Here is a 21742-nt window from a genome sequence, read left to right as displayed (position 1 = left end):
CAAGTTTCAAGATTTATTCAATGAAGCATTTTTCTTCATAAAGCCTGTGACACCCCTTACCCGATTACAGTGTAGCCGAGCAAGTTATGCCACTCAGTGTGCCGAGCACTCTATTTTATCTTAATTCATTTTTATTCTTCCTTTTGAATATAACTTGTGAAATATAATTTATTTAAGCCATTTATCGAAATTATAATTTATTTAAGGTTCCGAAAATTTTAAAGAAAATCCGGCGGAGTACCGGCTAAAAATGGAGAAAACAGTTCTTCAGAACCTGTGAAAAACACTTCCAATATTCATATATTCGTATTCAATTACTCTCAAACTCCAATAATCATCATCTCAACATTTGTCAACCATTCATTTCTCAAATACAATTTTCAATCATTCATCTCATTTGATAGTCATGTAACAATCACAGATCAATATTCACTTTTCCATTTACAAACACAAATTTGCATTATTTACATGAAAATCAAAATACATTACATAAGTTTCATTACATATGAGAAAATCAAAATTTATTACAGAATGCCAAAATGACACCTAGTGTCCTACCAATGCACTGCAGAAGTTGAGGTGATACGGACGCTATGCAGAACTGTGAATGGCCTTACCCAATCTGTGGTCTACTGGGCCCTCTGTCTAAATCTTCAGTACCTACGCGTTGCAAAAGCGACGCGCTAAGCATAAAGCTTAGTGGTGCCAATAATACAAGAAATATAATATGCAATTAAGATAATAATTTTCTAGCTATTGTGTTCATAAGAAATGAATAATTTCTAACTCATAGTTTAGTCGAGGGCTAATTACGATTTTGTGATATCAACTACTTCATGCATTTTGTTAATTATTTTCTTCATGATCTCGAGCTTCTTTGTATTTTTGGTAATCATTCCTGATACTTAATTTTCGTATTTTCTTTAATGATCAGTTCAATCACAGTTATACTTTTCCATGCCCAAGTAACCTATACTGGACGATTGGACTGGATAACGGGTCGTTGGCACTGGACACCGCGGTGCCTCAGGCCGTCATACCATGGGACGCAGAACGTCAACCACGTATGCAGTCAGTATGGCTAAAAAGCCATGATATCACATAATCGGGCATAAAAGCCATGAATACGGGCATAAAGCCATGAATACGGGCATAAAGCCATGAATACAGGCATAAAGCCTTTCGCAGTACTGCTAAAACAATACCCTATTGGCATGCCAATCTATCCAAACCAATCTTGTTAGGTATACTAGGGCATTTGATATTTTAAAATGTTAATATATTGTGCTTTATGACTTCATTATTTCATGATAAATTTCAATCATAATTCATACATTCATTTGATCATTTATATGATCACAATTCACATCAATTATTCTTTTATACCATTGTACTCAAAATACTTCTCCTCTTTACAATAATGAGAACTAATGTCTCATTCATACATTAATACGGTTTATTTGTCCATTCATTATGTTATTCATATTGATCACATCAATTAAGTGACTTATCTTTCATATTTCAAGTAATCCATGAATATTTCATGGATTTCAAATTTATGGCCTAAATTTCTTTTTAACAATTTTGACTAGGATGCATAGTCCATATTTGTCATACAATTCTAAGCATTTAAGCTTAGAATTGGTTCTAGGTCTTCATCTTAATTTACTAATCATTTTGATTACTATTCACCTTACTAGTCAACCAAAATGTTGACCTTTTTATACTTAATGGATATATTAATTCTAATTACACCAAGATCCCACATTTTGAGTTTTACATTTACTAGTATTAATTGCCAATTGCAATTTAAAGTCCCCTAGATGCATTTCTAATTTCAAATTTTGAATTTCAAGTTTTGGTGTCACTATTCACCTCATTGGTCAACAAAAATGTTGACTTTTGCATAGACAATAGGTACATTGGTTTTAACACTCCTGATGTACCACATTTTGCATTTAAAACTTGTTGGAATCAATTACCAAATCCATTTCCAAGCTTATTTCAAGTTTTCATGTCACTATTCACTTCATTAGTCAACTAAAATGTTGACTTTTGCATAGAAAATATGTACATTGACTTTGGCACTTCAAACATACTACATTTTTCATTTAAAACTTGTTGGTTTTGGTCACTTTCTCAAAGCTTAGGTCATTTTGGCAAAATTGCCAATTTTCGGTTTTGGTGCTCCGAAGTTGCACTGTTTCATTGGTCGATTTAATGTTAGAATTTGACAAAACTTCCTTCATATAAAATGTTCCTTATTTTGTCTAGTTGAATTTCTTTTTTTGAATCACTCCATTTGGAGTTTTGTAGCTCAAGTTATAGCCAAAATAAGTTTACTGTTCACGTGCATTGTTCATGCTGAGATTTTGGGTTCTGGCAGATTTTGGTCCAACTTTGGTTAGTAATTTGATCAAGTTAAGTTCATAATTTGGTCTAACTTTCTTCATATGAAATGTTCTACTATGCCTTAGGTTTCCATCGGTTCAAGAATCGCCTAAATCCGAGTTTTCTAGAGAGAGTTATAGTCCTCCAAACATTGCTGCTCAAATGAAAATCTGCAGAGTTGCAGGTTTGAATAGTAACTGTGACTGCCATTTGGGTTAGGTTCTGGTCATAATTTTGGGTAGGTTTCTTCATGAAAGTTGTTTGTCTATGTCTTAACTTGTTGCTGTAAAAATTTCAGGTCAATTGACCAAATCTACAGTGAGTTATGGCCAAATGAACAGTTACTGTTCATTTGGTCATTTCTGCAGGTGCTGTTGCAGGGGATCCGGATTGGGGCCAAGTTTTGGTCCTCTTGCTTTGGTCTTTTGGGCATGGTTTCTTCAGCAAAAATGTGTCATTATAAGCCTAGTTTCATGTCCAATTGGCCAAACACCAATTGGACCAACACAGCCCAAGTTATGGCTGTGTAATTGGACTGAATTTTCAGTCCCTCTGCTGCTGTCCTAGGGCAGCCTACATCTTCACTTTGCAATCCTATTTTTCAGTCCAATTCATGGTCAACATACCTAAAATGGTCACTAATTGACCACTAAAATGTCCATTACTCAATTCAAATGCCAAGTCCAATTTTCACCCTTAAAACCCTAATTTCTCATTGCAATTCACCCATACACCTTAGTTACACACTTCCATTCATTTTATATGTGTTTATACACTTTAAACATAAACTCTAATTCATTCTAAGTCCATCATCAACTCTCAATCCTATTCCTTCCTTAGGGCAGCTGAAATCCATGGTATGTATACACATGAATTTAGTCCATTTAACTTACAATTTCATACTAAATTCAAGTCCTTAACATGGAAATAAAGGAATATTAGCATAAGTAAGCACTAACCTTGAATAGGGCAGAATTTCCCAACTCAAAACTTCACTTTCTTTCCTCTTCTTGGCTGCCAAACACTCTCCCAAGATGAGTGGACAAATTTTAATGAAAAGAAGAAGAGATTTTATGGTGGGAAGTGAAGGGAATCAAGCTTGAAACAAGAGCTTCAATGGAGGGAGAGGGGAAGATGGGTTTCACGTCGTGAGGAAGAAGAAGAAGAAAAAAGATGACCAGAATTTTTGGTCTTCTTTGACTCTTTTAAGTGTTTTAATAAAGCTTATTAACTTGTGATTGGTTGGGAGTGAGTGAGTGACATCATGTGATGTCATTATTTGCATTATTTTGATTTTTCTTTGCTTTTCTTTTCTACCACATTTCAATTTAATTTTTAGCAATATTTATTCATATTTTAGTTCATAATAATTATTTACTCGACTGGACAAGTCGGCCAAAAATAACCTCTGAAGGCGAAATGACCAAAATGCCCTCCGTTTGGCTTAACGGGTCAAAATTGTCTGTACCGATAGAAAAATTTTTCTAGGTATTTTCTTGGCATTCTAATGCCATGGGAATCTCAATAACCCTTCTCTGGAGTCCCAAAAATTATTTTATAATTTTTCCCCCGAGTCTAGGGCTCCTCGTTGCGAGAACCGCAACTTCCCTCTGGTTACCCATCGCTAGGGCACCGGCTCGTTTAACTTGGTTGTATTTTATTTCAAAAATTTTTACTAAATTTTTCTTATTAATATTTGAGTTCATTATGATTCCCGACTTTAGTTTAAATATTTTTCCGGACGTTCTAGCTGTCCGGACCGACACCGGTCACTGGAACAGTAGACTGTACAGAGTTGCTACCGGGAGGGTGTTACAAAGCCGTCCGTGCTTTATTTTATCTTTAGATTCTGAATTTAATCTTGTATTTTTTAAGATCTTGGATTAGATCTTATTTATTTTCAAGGGTTTGATTGTGTATCAATCCTTTTTGGTGCTACACGCTGCGTCATTATACTTGACTTCTATTTATTTAAAAATAATTTTTTTAAAATTAAAAAGATATATATTCTTTTATTCTAAGGAGGAAAATTGACCAAAAAAAAAAATAATTAAATTGAATTCTTATAAAATTCTAGATTTCAAGTAGGAGATAGTTAAAAGTTGTAATGAATTTTCCATTTAACATATTGGAAGTTATTGAAAAATACATAATCGATATGAAGGAACATTTCAATGGAGAAAAAAAAAAGCATATGTAATATAATTTTTTATTTTCTTTTATTCATTGTTTTTTTAATTTACAGATTTTACTGTTTTTGTTAACTTTTTTTCTGTTTTAGTTTTGTTCAATTTAAATATTTTAATGTTTTTATTTTAATTGTTATTATTGTTTGTAAAGATGACATATTATTATTTAAAGACCAGATTAAATGTTATACTACGGTTTGAAAGAATAAAACAAATGATATACCATGATCTGAAATGAAAGATCAAACTCAATGTTATACCATTTGATATATGTATTTTATATAGGTATTTTTAGGGTCATTTTGCATCCATTTTGCCCTTTAATTTTAATATTTTATAGCATTTTAGTTTTTATTTTAGTTAATTTATTAATTTTAGTATTTTATATTTGATTTTTGAAATTTTTATGTTTTTGTTAGGTTATGTGATTTAAAGATAAAAAAGGTACAAATGGAAATGATTTGATGCTATTTGAAAGCCTAAAATATTAAAGAAAATTTTTTTTTTTCTGAGTTCCTACATTAGACAATATTACATGTCATGTCAGCAAGTAGGAATTTATTAGAGAAATAGTAATTTTCAAACAAAGTAAAATGAGACATTTTACTTTATCAGGCGCAGTAAAGAAAAAAATTTAAGGGAGACAGTGATTTTCAGATGAAGTCACATGCCCTGTGTTAATTGTTACTTTGCTTCATCTTAATTCCTATCTTCGCCAACATGGGACATGTTGAAATCCAACACTAGGTCATGTTACTTGACAGAATTTTAGTGCAGACTAGGATATTTTTTACACCTTACCACTTCTTGTGCATTTTTATCTTTTCTTTCTATTAGATTTTTCCAGGGTAATTTTCTACGCATATATTGGGTCATGTTGCTTGACAGAATTTTATCGCTTCTATTACATTTTTGTCTTATTCTCCTTCTTTCAAGAAGAAGACAAGCGATAAAAAGAAGACAATAAAATAAAATAAGAAGGAAGGGAGAGAAAAAAGACCATGAGAAAGAAAAGAAGGGGAAAACACCATTGCTGGATTTTCTCTTGCAAAAATGACATTGCAGCTGCAGATTTTGAGATTTGAGACATTCTTCACATGGGTTTTTTTTACTCTTAGCACCATTTGTTGTTTCTTTTGCTTATTTTGATAGTTTCTATTACAAATATCATTATAAGTGAGTAAGTTTTTTAAGATTTCAAAGTTGGTTGTAATGTTTTGAATTAATTTATGGATTTAAATGGATTTTATTCAAATTTATGATATATATGAGTTTTGATTCATTCGCTATGTACTTTATTGACTTGCCTAGTGATAGATCCCATTAGGTATAGTTTTTAATCTTTGATTGAAGGAATGAGAGATAAAAATTATTGATAGATAATCAAGATTTTGAACTTAATTACCTAGTGTTAGAGATAAAATGAGATTATGAGGATTTATTGGTTCAATAAAAAGTTTAATGGGTTTTGGGTAAATTAAACATCACATAAAAGTGGGGTTTGGTTTTTTTAAAACACTCTATGGTTTGCTTGAGAAAGAAATCAAAGAAGATTACAATTAGCCACCTTCAAACTACGGATTTTCTTAAAAATTGGATGAACCTAGCTAAGTCCCATTTAGTTTAAAGTATGAACCGTAACTCTAGGATCACTTTTGTCATCAATTGACCTTTATTCTTGCATACCCATTGTTAATTTAGTTAAATGTCACTATAATTTCGTTTAAAATTGCTGCACTTTTATTAAAATTTAGTTTCATGCATATTTTTATTAGTTTAAATAATCAAAGCAACCATAATTTAGAATTTAAACACAATTTTTTGCACTCATCACTCTGTTACTTGATATGACTCGTGCACTTGCGAAAAATCCATATCACCATTTATATTAAAAAAATTAATTTTAAATAATAAAAATTATTTATGCTTTGAACAAATAAATTTTTTAACACTGGGAGAATTATGTAAACTTTAATTAATTTTTCTTCACATATTAATTTTTCTTCACATAATTTTAAAATTAAAAAGACAAACTCGAAAGGAAACTATGAAAAGCAAAGAAAAGTCAAGGCTTGTCCATAGCCATGGGATGAATATCTACGATCGATATGAAATAAAGTTGGCTCAATTGTGATAAAAAAAAAAAATTTCAATTTTTATAGTTATATTTCAACTTTTAACTTTAATTAATTTTATTTTAATTTTAAAGATAATTATAAATTTTTCTAATAATTAAAATTAAAATTAGAAATATTTACATTATTGCTTATTAACACAAACATATTAAAATTTTAATTATGGATCTCACATATATAGATCGCTTAACATTTTAAAGGCCTAATCATACTTAAAAAATTAAACATTTTCACTCTTTTGTGATTTAATCTAATCATTTTAATTTTGTCACAAAATTCAAACCTTCAAAATTTGAAAAAATTTTATCCAATAATTAAAAGGAATTTGGGGAAAGCTAATGCGGCATGCCATGTAACATTTTTTTTATTATTAAATAAAAGAGCCTACATGTCACATCACTTAAAATAAAAAGGTCAGATGGCAGAATAAATCTAAACATTTACCTGCATTTCATCCAAAACTTTTAATCTTGGACAATTTAATCATAACTTTCAAAATTGAAAAAATTTTGTGCAAAACCCCTAATTTAAATTGGGGATTTTGACTTTTGCTATATGTGATGCCAAGTGGCTTAATAAGTTACATTTTTAATTTTTTTTTTATTGATTCATCTCTATGGTTCTCCCGTCTCTCCTCCTCCTCTCTCTCTCTCTCTCTCTCTCACATACAATAATTTAAAATTATGGAGTTTGTTTGTGAGACCTGAACAACTCATCCTTGATAGCTAATAGATAGGTTTAGCTGTAGAAATCCTGCAATCTAATAAGAAACATCGAGAAGAATATGAATTTTCCTTCTCAGATGAGGAATTTAGTTGGGGGCATCATTGGACCATAGCACTTGGAATTAGGAGTTAACATGGTTAAAAACTTTGCATCCTCTCTTATGGAAGAGTTTAAGAGCAATAAAACCAAATTTCTTGAACTTTTGAAAATTGTTGGCTATGTTGTTGAGTTTAGGTAATTCCAGCTTAGAAGTACTTTGTGCTTGATCATTATTTAATAATCCTTAAATTTTTGTTTTCCCATGGTCTTGACATCTTTTATGAGCATTGTTGACCAGTATGTTTTATATCACTTGCCAAACACTATTTGCTTGTTACAAAAGTGAATGAGAGAGAGAGAGAGAGAGAGAGAGAGAGAGAGAGAGAGAGAGAGAGAGAGAGAGAGAGAGACTAAATAAATAATAAAAAAAAATTGTGACTTGTTAAGCCACTTGGCATTCCATATGGTAAAAGTTAAAATCTCCAAATTAAATTATAGGGTTTAGATAAAATTTATTCAATTTTGAAAGTTATGATTAAAATGTCTAAAATTAAAAGTTTAGATAAAATGAGCAACACACTTAAATGTTTAGATTTGTTCTGCCATTTGGCCTTTAATTTTAAGTAATGTGGTATGTGGGCTCCACTATTCGATAATACAAAATGCCAAATAGCATGTCATATTAGCTTTTCCCAATTCCAATTTCACAATGGGATTTTTTTTTTCAATCTTTTAAGGTTTGTATTTTTGTGTCAAAATTGAAACAATTGAATTAAATAACAAAAGAGTGAAAAGTTTTAGTTTTTTTTAGTATGATTAGGCCTTTTTTAAACATAATATTTAGTTACAATTATGTGGACTCCATAATTAATATATATATATATATATATATATATATATATTCATTTTAGTCAACTAAATTTACTAAAAATAGATGGTGGAATGAAAGTGTAGATAGAATTAAATTTTAGAGACATTTTATTCTATTTTTTTAAAATAGAGAAACAAAAGTGTTAATAATAATTAAAAAAACTCGAGAGCCAAATAATAAATTATCCTTCATTCAATTATTAAATTAAATTAGTAAATAGTAAAATCTATTTTCATGAGATTTTAATTTTGCTATTTTTTCAAAAGTTAAATTCTACGTTACATTGACTTTATAATATTTATAAATTTTGTATATTATATTTTAAATAAATAGAATTTACTATTTCATAAAAATATTAAAATATTAAAATATAAATTATAGATAAAAATGTATATTTTATGTAAATTATTAATTTAAATATATAAAATTAAATGAATTTGAGTATTATTTGTATATTAAAAATTGAATTTGGGATGAATTCAAATAATTTATGATAAATATTAATTGAGTTTGGGATAAATTTAGATTTGAATTTGAATAATTTAATTTTTACAGATAAGCTATGCACTGCCATTCATAGATATTTATGCTTATGAAAATGAAAATGAATAACTTTCAAAAGAGAAAGGGAGAAATAAATAAAGAAAGATTATAAAGGGATTGATTCATTCACAAATGGGTTCTTTTTGTTTGCTTGTAATTGCTTGATTTTGGATTTTAGGTTTGTGAAGCAAATGGAGAGATGAGGTTTTGAGAAAATGGCCCTTTTTTTTCCTTTTAAATTGAAAGTTGATTGGATCTTCGTATGAAAAGAAAAATGAACAAGAAGAAAAGGAATATGTAGGAAATTTTTTTTTTTTTATTTTGGCTAAATGCTCAAATTGGTCCTTTAATTATAGGCTAATAAATTATTTTATCCTTCAAATTTACTATGAGTCAATTAAATCTCTTATTACTTAAAGTATAAAATTTCTAAATGTTAATGATTCTAATTGAAACATGTAACAAAATAAGATCTATTTGCCTATTTGGTATTGAATTTTAAGGAAAAAGCATTATTTTAAATATAATTAAAAATACCCTATTAACAAATAATATGTCAATTGGTGATGTAGTTGGGGTAAAATAGATAAAGATAAAGAGATATAAGATTAAAAATAAAGTAAAAAATTACAAAATATTCTCGTTGTTAAATCACATTTTTTTTCCTTTGACCAATAATTAAATTAAATAAAAATTATAAATGAAACCAAACCATATGAACGTTCTAATCTATTTTGTGAAATAGCAGGATAAAAATATTAAAAATCATAAAATTTAAAAATTAAATGATAATTAATCTTTCATTCAATTATTAATGTTGTAAATTTAAAATTGTATATAATTTCCTCTCAGGAAATCTGGGGAGAGGCAAAGTAATTAAAGTAAAAAAAAAAAAGTGTTGGGGAGATCAGGAAGAGCAATTTTCTCCAATTTTTGTAGGAATGCAATATTACTTTCTTTTGAATTTATTTTTTAATTTTAAAATGAAAAATATATATCTTGAGCTTTATTTCATTAATAATTTAAAGATAAATACCTTAATGCCGTTAATATTATTAATGTCATAGATCCAACTAATAATATAAAAATTAAAAAATAATAAATTTCAAATTAATAATTTTAATGAAAAGAAACAAATATATTTTGTTAATTATACAATTTTATGAGTGTCAAAGCACAAAACTTAAGAATACACTTTTTGCACTTTTTCATATTAAAATTATATTATAGAAAAATCAATTGGGAAATTATATAATTCTCTCTAGTCTTTACTTTTTTAAATACTTCAAATTTTATTTATTAAAAAAATAAATATATTTTTATTTAAAATTAAAAAATAATTTTTTTGTTTTTACTTTTAAAGAAAAAAAAAACGTTAATTTCAACTTTCCTACTATTTATGAAGTTAACAAAATAATGAAATTAGTATGATTTGATTAGATTAATTATCATATTGTAACAAATTAAATTTTGTTTAGTGTTTAAATTGAAAGCAAGGTAATAATTTGCAATGGATAACAAATGTTATCATATACAAATATACAAGAGACATTTGGTACTCATTTCCACAATATGTAACAAAGTTAATAAATTAATTAGTTGAGTAAAAATAAGCAATTCATAAGCATATGCTATTAATTTTGGTAAATCACACAATTGATTAAGTATATTATATAATAAAAATGCGATATATAGATAGATAGCCATTTGAATTTATTAGCAACAAGAAAGAACATACATGAATATAACTTAGACCACATGTTTGACATTTATTTTGTACAATAGTAGAGCCAATACAATCATATGAGCAGGACATTATTTTCTCACTTTTAGAGGGACTCAATGAAGAATGATAATGTTGCTTTCTTAACTGATACAATTTAAAGGATCTTTAGTATTTCCTATTCAGAGCCACGATCTTTTTCAAACAAATACTTCATTTTTCTATCAAACAAGCCTGGTCCATATGTGGATATGAAAATCTCAACAAGGAGAGGAAATTGCAAAAATATGAAAACTGCAACTGGAACACTAGCCATCAAAACAGTAGGAATGATAAGTCCCAAATCTCCATCAAGCATTATTATAAGAGTAGCACAAAAGGCTATCATCATGGCTGCAATAGAGAAGAAAAGGGTGGAAAGACCAATGATTAACTTTCTAGGCAACGACTCGAGGAAATCTTCTTCTGCATAACGTGAAGTCAAGACTCCTAAGAATTTTAATACTGAAGTAGAGGCCGCAAATAGAGAAACTGCATCAGCTGTTATGAATACCTTGAATGCCTTTTCATGTAAAAATATTGGATAGCCATTATCTTGAATGTTACCTCCAGGAACAGTAAATGCAACAGTAAACATAATTGTAATGATAAGAGCACCAACAACAGTACAAGAATTTGCAATCTCCTTTATCCATTTCTCTGCTTCTTCCATCAACTGCTTATGGCTATTGGTAAATAATTGGCTAGGTTTTTCACCATAATCGTTGACTAGTAGTTTGAATGTAGGGTCTACAACGCTTTCCACTTCCTACATTGAAACATTAAAATATAAATATCTTTAGGTTAACCAATTTAATTTAGTATATGATGAAGTTAATAGATATTTGAGATAATTTAACCATAGTTCACCATATAGCTTATAAAACTATTTTCAATTATTCCCATAAAAATTATTCACTTATTAATAAGAGCGCAGTCATCCCCCTATTATAACAAAATATTTTTAGTATTTTTTTTAATCCATTCACAGTTATATATATATATATATATATATATATATATATATATATATATATATATATATATATATATATACACACACACACAAAAATATTAAACTTAATTATATTTTAATTAAAAAAAAAATTAAATACGACTTTTCATGGGTAGATGACCATTTTATTTAAAAGACTAAGGATATGATAAATGAAATGTAAAAGCTAAGAATTTATCTGAGTTTTAACTATGACTAAAACAAATAAGTTTCCTCTTAAGTTTTGTATGTATGTCAAATTGCAATTCCACGATGATGCTATATTTGGAGCCAAAGAAATTGTTAATGTAATAAAATTCTATTAAAATATTTTAGCTCTTATATACAAATATATGAATTTCCATTATTTTTGTCATTTCTTTAGCTTTCATATACTAAAATGAATTTCCTTGTCCACTTCATGTGGTGAGAGTATATCCCATTTCTTCTTATCAGATTTTATTCTATACTAGATTTGAAAAATTGTTGGCGAAGTGTATATATATATATATATATGTTATTTTTTGTGGCTTGAAATTTTGGGTATGTTTTCATGGGCTCGAATTATGACCCGACCCGAAAGTTTTCGCACTGTGACCCGATAAGGATAAAAAGTGAGATCTGTGGTGGTAGCGGAGGGCACGGGCTGGTAGGCCTGGGCCCAAAGTCCACCACTGATCTCTTTGGGGGTGCGCGGGACAATGCCCCCGCGATATGGACCAGTATAAATATTGTAATATTCTACCATTTGCGGTAGAGTTTTGAGATATTCGGGAAACACACTGGGGTTAGAGTTTGAGAATTCTGATTAATTGTATCTTGCTCTTTTCATCATAGTGAAACTTTTTCTCTTGTATTGTCCGTGGACGTAGACCTTACGATTGAAATTTTTTAATTATGTGTTATTCTTCTTCTCTTTTCAATAATATTTGATTATGCGATTTGTGTGTGTGCCTTAGATTTGCGTGCTTGTTATAACAATATATATATATATATATATATATATATATATATATATATATGAAGTTGTGAAGGAGGATTACCTTATACCATTGTAGCTCTTTTTGCATTTGCAAAGCTGCACCTGAGAAATGAGCTAGTCGATACGGAGGTGCTAACATGGCTGCAAGATGTAATATGTTATTTTTGTATTCATCGTATCCAATAATCATCAAGCCCTTCCATTTACCAACTGCATATATAAGGTTGAAAACTTTCTCTTGTCGAAAACATATCGCCGCATGAAGGATACCCTTCTGAAAATCAAGTCGTTGGGTCAAAAAGGCAGGATTGACTCTAATTATCTCAGTAACTATTTCAATTATCCCATGCTCTATAGCTTTAAAGAGAGCCAGATCTACTCCTATTTTTGGGGATCTCCAAATCAGGTATAGCGGAAATTTCTTTAGATAGACATTGTAAAAGTTCCAAAGCATAGGAGCGAGTCAACTTCATATCATAAATTTGCTTCAGTCCTTCATTCAAAAGCAAATAAAAAGAAAGGGTAAGAAAATTGATTAACTTCATTCATTTGCTTCACACACACACGCACACTTTCATGGAATCATTATTCCTCACTTTTAAGTATAATTTCACCCCAAAATGGTTTATTATTTTTTTTATATGATAGTTATTTCGCATTCAAAACTTGAATAAGCATTTATTTTACATAAAAGTTTCACAATAAAAAAACAAAACATATGAATAGCTCTAATTGGTTATTTTCAAGTAGTTTTGTTTAATTACAATTACTACGGCTCAAAGTTATATTGGTTAAAATCACCACTCCTGTGAGTTATTTCATTTAACTTATTTGTACTGCATATGACTAGGCCACCTGGCCAGGGGCTGGTTTCGGGTTTGGGCGGTTCCTAGCCCTTAGCTAGGTTGAATCGGAATCAGCCCTTGAATAGCTGGTTCAAATTGGTTTCGGTTCATTCATGGTTCCAAGCTAATTCCGGTCTAGTTTTGAAGCGGTTACAGTTATAGATTTTTATGGTTACTGTTGGGCCACGGTCTAGTTTGATTTCAATTCGGGTTCCCGTTCAAATCTACATAAGCTAATTAATTTGGAAAATTCATAGAAATTATCATATTGCTTATTTGATAATGGTCCAACAATTAAAGATGCTCACAATCATCTACGTAAGCTAGGAAAAATGTTAATTAACTTTAAAAAATTAATAGAAATTATTGTGCGCCTTATTTGAGAATAATCTAATAATTAAACATACTCAAAATAATCTACATAATCTAGCAAAATTGTTAAAAAGAAAAATAAAATAGAAAAAAATTAAATCGGGCTTGTTCCGATTATAGTTCAAGAAAGGAGGAATCGTAACCACCCCCTTTTGGTCCGTGTCTAGTTCAAGGACTGAAACTATTGACCTAATCCGATTCATGGTTCAAACCAAAACGAGGCAACTCCTACATATGACAACTTCTACAATCTCTCTCTCTCTCTTTACACACACACACACATATATATATATATCAATTGTATTGCAAAGATGTTATATTGTTACATTCTTACGAAGGACTATTTAAATGAAACCATTAATAATCATGTAAAAAATGAAAATTTAATATAATTTTAATAGACATATAATTATTCAAAATTTTAATATAAACTTGAATTGCACATTTAACATAATTAATTAAGAAATTTATTATTAATGAAATTTTATAGTATGAATTTAAAAATAAATATTATATTATATTATATTATTAAAATAAAATAAAAAATAATCCATGCAATGCGCAAGTAAAATAACTAATTTTATTTTGAAGTTGAGGATAGTTATTTAGTATCATAATTATATAACAAAATGAAGCAAATAAAAACTAGACAAATAGAGATATTTTTGTATGAATTGATTATGATTTTTAGTTTTTGCATCCATATTGATGTGGCATCGAGAAGAGTATACAAAAGACTACATGCACAAGGCATGACGTGATGTATAAAATTTTTCAAGTTCATTTTTCCGGTTTTTCAAGGACTTCTAGCTCTAATTGGACTCTATATTCTCCTAAATAGTTTTATTTCTGTTTCCTATTTAATTTAGGTTAATTAAACATTATTTCTATTTAATTTAGTTTTTAAATATTTTTTCTATTTAGAATAAGAGTTTTCAATTTATTCCTACTTTGATTAGGATTTAAAACTCTATAATTACTCACGTCTTCACATATTTAACTGATTTTTATTAGATTTTATCATATTTTCTCTTAATAATGTTGTGCTTTGCTTCATTTTATCTTAGAGTATGGATCAACTCTTGTGTTATTTTAAGGTCTTGGATTAGATCTTATTTATTTTAAAAGTTTGATAATTTGTAAATACATTTTCACATTACACATTGTGTTAGGTGGTATCAGAGCAAGGATTTTTGCCCCCATTATGATGGCTAACACTGATGATGGTGGTGACAACTAACCTCGTGATGGTAATCAAGGGTTGCAAGCTGTTTGGAGAGAAATTGATGACAACAAACATCAAGTCACAACATTGAGCATCAGTTGCAAGAAGTTTAGAATCAATTGCACACCTTGTTGAGAGTTGGTGAAAATAAGAACCAAGAAACTATTCAAGCAGGTGAAGTTAATCCCAATAGGACTGAAATCGATTCTATTCCTGTCAATCCTAGAAGAAGAGCCATGGTGGAGGATGATACGAGTGATGATGAGGATGCTGATTTTAGGTATGTACCATGCCAAGGCCAAGGAAGGCTAGACATAATTTTCAACCAAATTATAAGCGAGATGATGAGCTCAAATTAAAGATGGATATGCATACCTTTAGTGGTGACCTAGACATTGTAGGTTTCCTTGATTGGTTGACTAAGGTGGATTGTTTCTTTGAGTATGCTAAGATTTCAAAGGAATGAAAGGAAAATTGGTTGCTTATAAATTTAAGGAAGGAGCTTCCATATGGTGTGATCGTTTAAAAGAGACAAGGAGGCAAGAAGGGTGCAATCCAATCACTACTTGGAGGAGGATGCAACAATTATTAAGGGGTAGATATTTACCTCCAAATTATGAATAATATTTGTTTGAATCTTAATAAAATTGCTTGTAGGAAATAGGAGTTTCAATGAATACACTGCAAAATTCTTAAGGTTAACAATAGGGAATCATTCGAAAGTGATAGCCAATAGGTGGCACAATATTTGAGGGGATTAAAACATTCAATTCGTGATAAAATTGGAATTAAGATGGTGACGAGTGTGCAAGAGGCAAGGAACTTAGCCTTTGAAACTGAGATGATGTTATGGGATAAAACTCGCCAAATTTGTTATCCCATGTATGATGGAGATGACCACCAAGCCATATTTAGAAAGGAAGAAACCTCACTAAGTGTTTCTTTGGGTGGTAATGCGGAGATAGCTAAGAATCCTACAATTGTCAATAATAAAGTTAGCAGTTCTAATACTCCATAGACTAATAATCCCTATGCCTAGCCCACTCCAATCATATAACATAGGTGTAATGAGTCAGGGCATAGGTCTAATTAGTGTACAAAGAAGAAATTTGTCATCATTGTTGAAAAACATGATGATGATATTGAAATTTACTGTGGACCTAATGGAGAGGATGAAGAGGAAGGTTGTGAATAAGATGAATTGGCATACTTGATGAGGAGGTCGATGTTATTACAAAAGAAAGAAGATCTGTCATCAAAGAAGTTTGAAGATTTGGGCAAGGAACATCGAGATCAATTTTCACTTAAAGAATAAATTGAAATCAAAAAGTCTACACTTGGAACTTTAGTTGCAACACCTTCTATGGTTGTTTACAAGTTTTGTTTTTTCAATTGATTGTCCAAGTGATTTGAAGAAGAACATGGTAGTCAATCCCCCTTATTCAACCCAACATTGCCAACTCCAATGAAGAAGAAAGTCTAGCGTGATTTCCTAATGAAATTTTTATTTCTCAAACACTTCAAGTTTTGAGGCTAAATCTATCCAAGGTGGAAACAGATAGTGTGGGGGATCCTTGTGCATTTGTTATTTGGACCTAAAATCAACACGAGGTTGAGGTTTTCACGTGGGGGTGAATGGGGGGTGAATGGTGGGACATTGGGAAAAGTGGACTAAAGACTACACACATGCCCAGGGCATGTAACGCATCAAAATCACATGCTAAAGGCATGTGATGTGCTGTATAAAATTTGTCAAGTTCGTTGTTCCAGTTTTTCAAGGACTTCTAGTTCCAATTGGACTCCATATTTTCCTAAATAGTTTTATTTTTGTTTTTATTTAATTTAGGTCAATTAAATATTATGTCCATTTAGTTTAGGTCTTTTAAATATTTTTTTGATTTAGATTAGGATTTCTCAATTTATTCTTACTTATGTTAGGATCTAGAACTCTACAGATACCCATGTATCAACATATATATTCTACACATTTTTGCTAGACTTTATCATATTTTCTCTTATTAATAAAGCAGTGCTTTATGCTTTATTTTATTTTAGACTTTGAATTAAGTCTTGTGTTATTAGATCTTTATTTGTTGTCAAGGGTTTGATCATAGGAAGATCTTTTTGGTACTATATGCTGCATCACATATCATCTATATATTTAGGGTGCCTTCGTTTTAATGATAGGTTATATATATTTTTTTCATATAATAAAAAACAATTTCTTGGATTGTCTATGCTTTTAGTGTTCCTTCTTAAATGGTTTTTGTTTTCTTGTGATTGAGAATCAAAATTAACAATAGCTTAATAATCTGCTGAATAAAATGTTAACAATGCCTGACAAATTCTAAAAAAATAAAAATAAAAAATCCCTAACCAACCAAAAAGAATTGCAGTGGGGAAAAACTATTAGGTGCCAAATTGTAAGTAGCTTACCAGAAAATGTTAGGATGCTTGAGCCCAAACTTCGCAACTGGGAAATCACTGCAAAATTTAAAAATTCAACTTATTTAAGTGATTTTCGATTCAGTTATTAAAAGAAATTAAGATCATTTAATATTCAATTTTCAATAGTCGAATTAAAAGTTTTTGATTATTGACTAAATTCAATCATTGTTATTAGTTGAAACATTAACCTTTAAGCATTCTCTAAGACGCTCAGCAGAGGTTGTGGCAATTAAAAATTAATCTCTGAAGCTTAAATTAATTATATGATAAGTTTAATAAATTATAGTAATTAAATTAATAATTATAATGATATCTTCAATTAAATTTTAATTTTATAATTATGTTATTTATAATTTAATTCTCTCTATAAATAGTTAGTTTACAAGCTTATACACGAGTTCGCTTCCTAACTTAAATAGATCGAGTATTAATAAATTCAAAATTCAATTTCAACTTAACTCATTTATTAAACAAGTCTAAAAATTAGGCTCTAACTCGACTCAAGCAAATAAATTAAGAAAGGTTAAAACTTTTTGTCAATTTTATTGATGGCAATAGGTTAGATTTTTGCAGATAGCCGATTCAACCGACCTCTAATAAAACGGGTTTGAGTAGTATATAATCTGATTTGGATGGATTCGGGTTTAAAAAATAATACACATGATAAGTTCAAATCGAGTTCGGGTTTTACATGTTAAGTATCCGTTATCGAAACCGATTTATATTAATATTTAATTAAATATTAAATATATTTTTTATAATAATATTTATAAATTTTTATATTTTTTATTCTATATAAAATAGAATTAAAATATTTTATGAAATTATTAAATTATTAAAATATAAATTATTAATCAAAATAAATTTTTTATATAGATTATTAATTAAAATATATAAAATTAAACGGGTTAGAATTTTTTTCGGATAATAATAATCAAGTTTGGATAGTTGAAAATAAATTTTAATCGAATTTAGGATGAATTTATATTTTAAAAATATAAATTAGATTCAGATTCTGATAGAGTAATTTTCTTGAATACCTTACCCATTATTATCCCTAATTAATTTGTTTGCTAATGGCTCAACTCATAACTAACCATAAAACATTTTTCTTTTCAAATTTATCATATGCCTTCTGTAAAATGATAATTAAATACCCATAATAAGGGTATTCATTTTCTCTTGAACTCCTCCATCAATTGATAACAATATATTGAATATATTACGGTACTCAGATTCAATTTCTACCTAATAAGACAGATTTAGATGATATACTCATGTTTGAAACAGGTTTAAATTCAATAATAACACCTATAAAAAATCCTATATCAAAATTCTGTTGCTAATCAAAATTATTGCTATCCATAGCTAACCCATCGTTAATGCATTTAGTGGTTTTTAACGAAACATAAAATCCAACACTAAAAGTTATTTTTTAAACTATGACCTAGCGATGAAATATTGTTGATGCTAAAAATCTTTCGCGATGTATTAGCAATGGATCTATATTGTTTTAGTTGTTAATTAGGAGATTAATTTTTAAAAATTTTGATTTATGATTTGAGAATTAAAAGGGTTATTAAAGTATCATCGAAAAACTAAATTTAAATTTAATTAAGAGTTTAGATATGCACAAATATTATTAAATTAATGAATATTTTAAAATAATAATTTATAATTATTATAATAAATAGTAACTAAAAATTTTTATTCTCCATAGATAAAATAATTAGATAAATTTTTATGCTAAAAAAAAAATTTTAGCTTTAATATTTAATCTATTTTCATAGTTAGTGGTAAAATTAATTTGACTGAATACACAATTTCACACATGAACTTTACAAAAAACAAAATCTCATGGTACTATGAACTTTTAAAATGTCCTATAACATACCTCAACTCTTATAAGAGTTCCATAATACACCTCAACTCTAGTAAAGTGGAATTAAAATACTCTTTAAATCCTAGTCAGTATACTGGCATGTCAACGACTGAAGAATATCTTAATTTTATTTTATATGAGTCGAGGCATATCATAGGACGTTTATATGGGTTGGGTGTGTCATTGAAGGTTTTACAAGTTCATGGTGCCACAATATTTTTTTGATAAAATTTAGAAATGAACTTATATATTCTTTCAATTAATTTTAATTATTAAATTTAATAAAATTATTATTTTTAAAAACAATTTTAAAGATAAATTAATAATTATAATTTATATAAATGTAAGTATCATTAAAGTTTTATAATTAGTTTTTGAAAAATAAAAAGATCGAGGGCTAATTTTTTTTTTAAACAAAAAAAAGGAGGGGGCCACCCCGCCAGGGCCCCCTCAGCCACAACATTTGGGCTGAGGTCTGCCCCTGGCTGTGGTATATTATGAATAAATAAAATTTAAATTATGAAATTATTAAATTTTTAAAATATTAATTATTAATAAAACATATATAAATTATTAATAAAAAAATATAAAATTAAATAAACACAAAAATATTTAAATAGTGATAACCATTAAAAAGGTACGAATAATTTAAAATAAATTTTAATTAAATTTAAAATAAATTCAAGTATTAAAATTAAAGTAAAATTTACCATACTTATTTCCATATATACATCAATCATCTTATTATAAAACTGCCATTATGGTTGATATTTCTTTCTAACAATCAACCAAATTTTAATATTCATATCTAAGACTACGAATGAAATTCTTAAACGAAAGAATTTTTAATTTTGCATCTCAAAAAATGGAAAAAATAATTTTAATACAATACTGAATTTAAAAAAAAAAAAATAAATTATTTTGTTTTCTCATAGAGAAGTAGAGCTCGGGGTTGTATAGAGAGAGAGAGAGAGAGAGAGAGAGAGAGAGAGAGAGAGAGAGGAGTGTACCTCGTGCTAAAATGTTCTTTTTTCGCATTTTGCCAATATTTTCCCCAATGGTTATTAGAACATCACTTGGAGGAGCAGCGGTTGGATGTACTTGAATACCTTCCATGAATTCATTAAACAACTTCTTATTATCTCTTACATTCATAAATACAACTGCACCTAGACATTTATGTCATAAAATTAAGCCCTATTTTGACCGTTGAAGTATGAAGTGACAGTTACATAAGTCCTTAAATTTTTTTAATGTTCGAACAAGCTCTTCAACTTTTAGAAAAAATTAAACAAGTTTTTCAAATTTTGAAAATAGATCAAATAAACACTTAACAGATAAATAAGTATTTCAAATTTTAAAAATAGATCAAATAAACCCTTTAACTTTTAAAAATATATCAAAAGAGACTATACTATAATTTGCCTCCAATATAAATCTTGCGTATTTGATTTGCAACATCTCGATGGATATTTGCTACATCCTGGTGTATCAACAAATTGTTCTTTATCAAATCATTCAAAAAACTTCTCTATGCGTTCATCATTTTCTTCATAGTAATCGTCACCAACTTGATTATGATTTGATGAGATCTGATTTTGATTATTCTGTTGAGAATAATCTTCTTCTTCTTCTTCGCATTTTCTCCATCATCCTCTTCTCTGACATTGGTAATAGTGTTAATAGAGTGGCACATATGACAAAATGTGTGATAGAAATCAATAAGGATTCAAAAGTTAGGTTTTAGATTTTGGGGAATGCTTCTTTGGTGAGGATATGGGAGGTGATTTGGGTTTGAGGTTTTGGGGACAGGTTTTGAATTAGGTCTCAAACAATGTTCGAATTCCTGTTCTTTGAATAGGAGGGTTAGAAGGTCACCATCTTTGGTTGGTGGGGATTTGCTATTATCGATAGAAGGTAATGAGGACATATGATAAATTAATGATTTGGGGAAAATAGAGAAATGAAATGTAGAAAAGAGAAGTTTTAATCTTTTGAGCGTGGAGGTGAGCAAGCGACATAAGTTCACAGATATCGCCAAAGGAAGTTATTCACAAAGAAATGAGGTAGAAGAAGAAAATAAATGAAGTGAATGTGAGGGTTTATTTGATTTATTTTTAAAATTTTAAGGGTTTATTTATTCATTAAGGGCTTATTTGATCTATTTTTAAAATTTGAATGATGTATTTAATTTTTTTTTTTAAATTAAAGATTTGTTTGGACCAAAAAAAAAGTTTAAAACATATGTAACTATTGATCCAAACTTTAAAACTCAAAATAGGTTTTTTGCCTAAAATTAAAAGCAAACTACTTAATAGTAAGACTAATAATTTAAAAG

General features: G+C 28.7%; 1 protein-coding gene across 1 annotated transcript; it reads right to left on the bottom strand.

Moving 5' to 3' along the window:
• Nucleotides 1-10795: 10795 nt before the first annotated feature.
• LOC110658918 (uncharacterized) lies at nt 10796-13086 on the bottom strand. The gene is made up of 2 exons (XM_021816705.2): nt 12694-13086; nt 10796-11425 (listed from the first exon to the last, which is right to left on the bottom strand). Exons 1-2 carry the CDS (start codon nt 13084-13086, stop codon nt 10796-10798), a joined length of 1023 nt encoding a protein of 340 aa, XP_021672397.2.
• Between the last annotated feature and the right edge of the window lie 8656 nt (nt 13087-21742).

Source organism: Hevea brasiliensis, chromosome 8 (genome assembly GCF_030052815.1).
Source record: "Hevea brasiliensis isolate MT/VB/25A 57/8 chromosome 8, ASM3005281v1, whole genome shotgun sequence".
NCBI classification, from domain to species: domain Eukaryota; kingdom Viridiplantae; phylum Streptophyta; class Magnoliopsida; order Malpighiales; family Euphorbiaceae; genus Hevea; species Hevea brasiliensis.
Note: the sequence above shows the minus strand (reverse complement) of the source record. Positions and strands in the feature narration are given on the sequence as shown.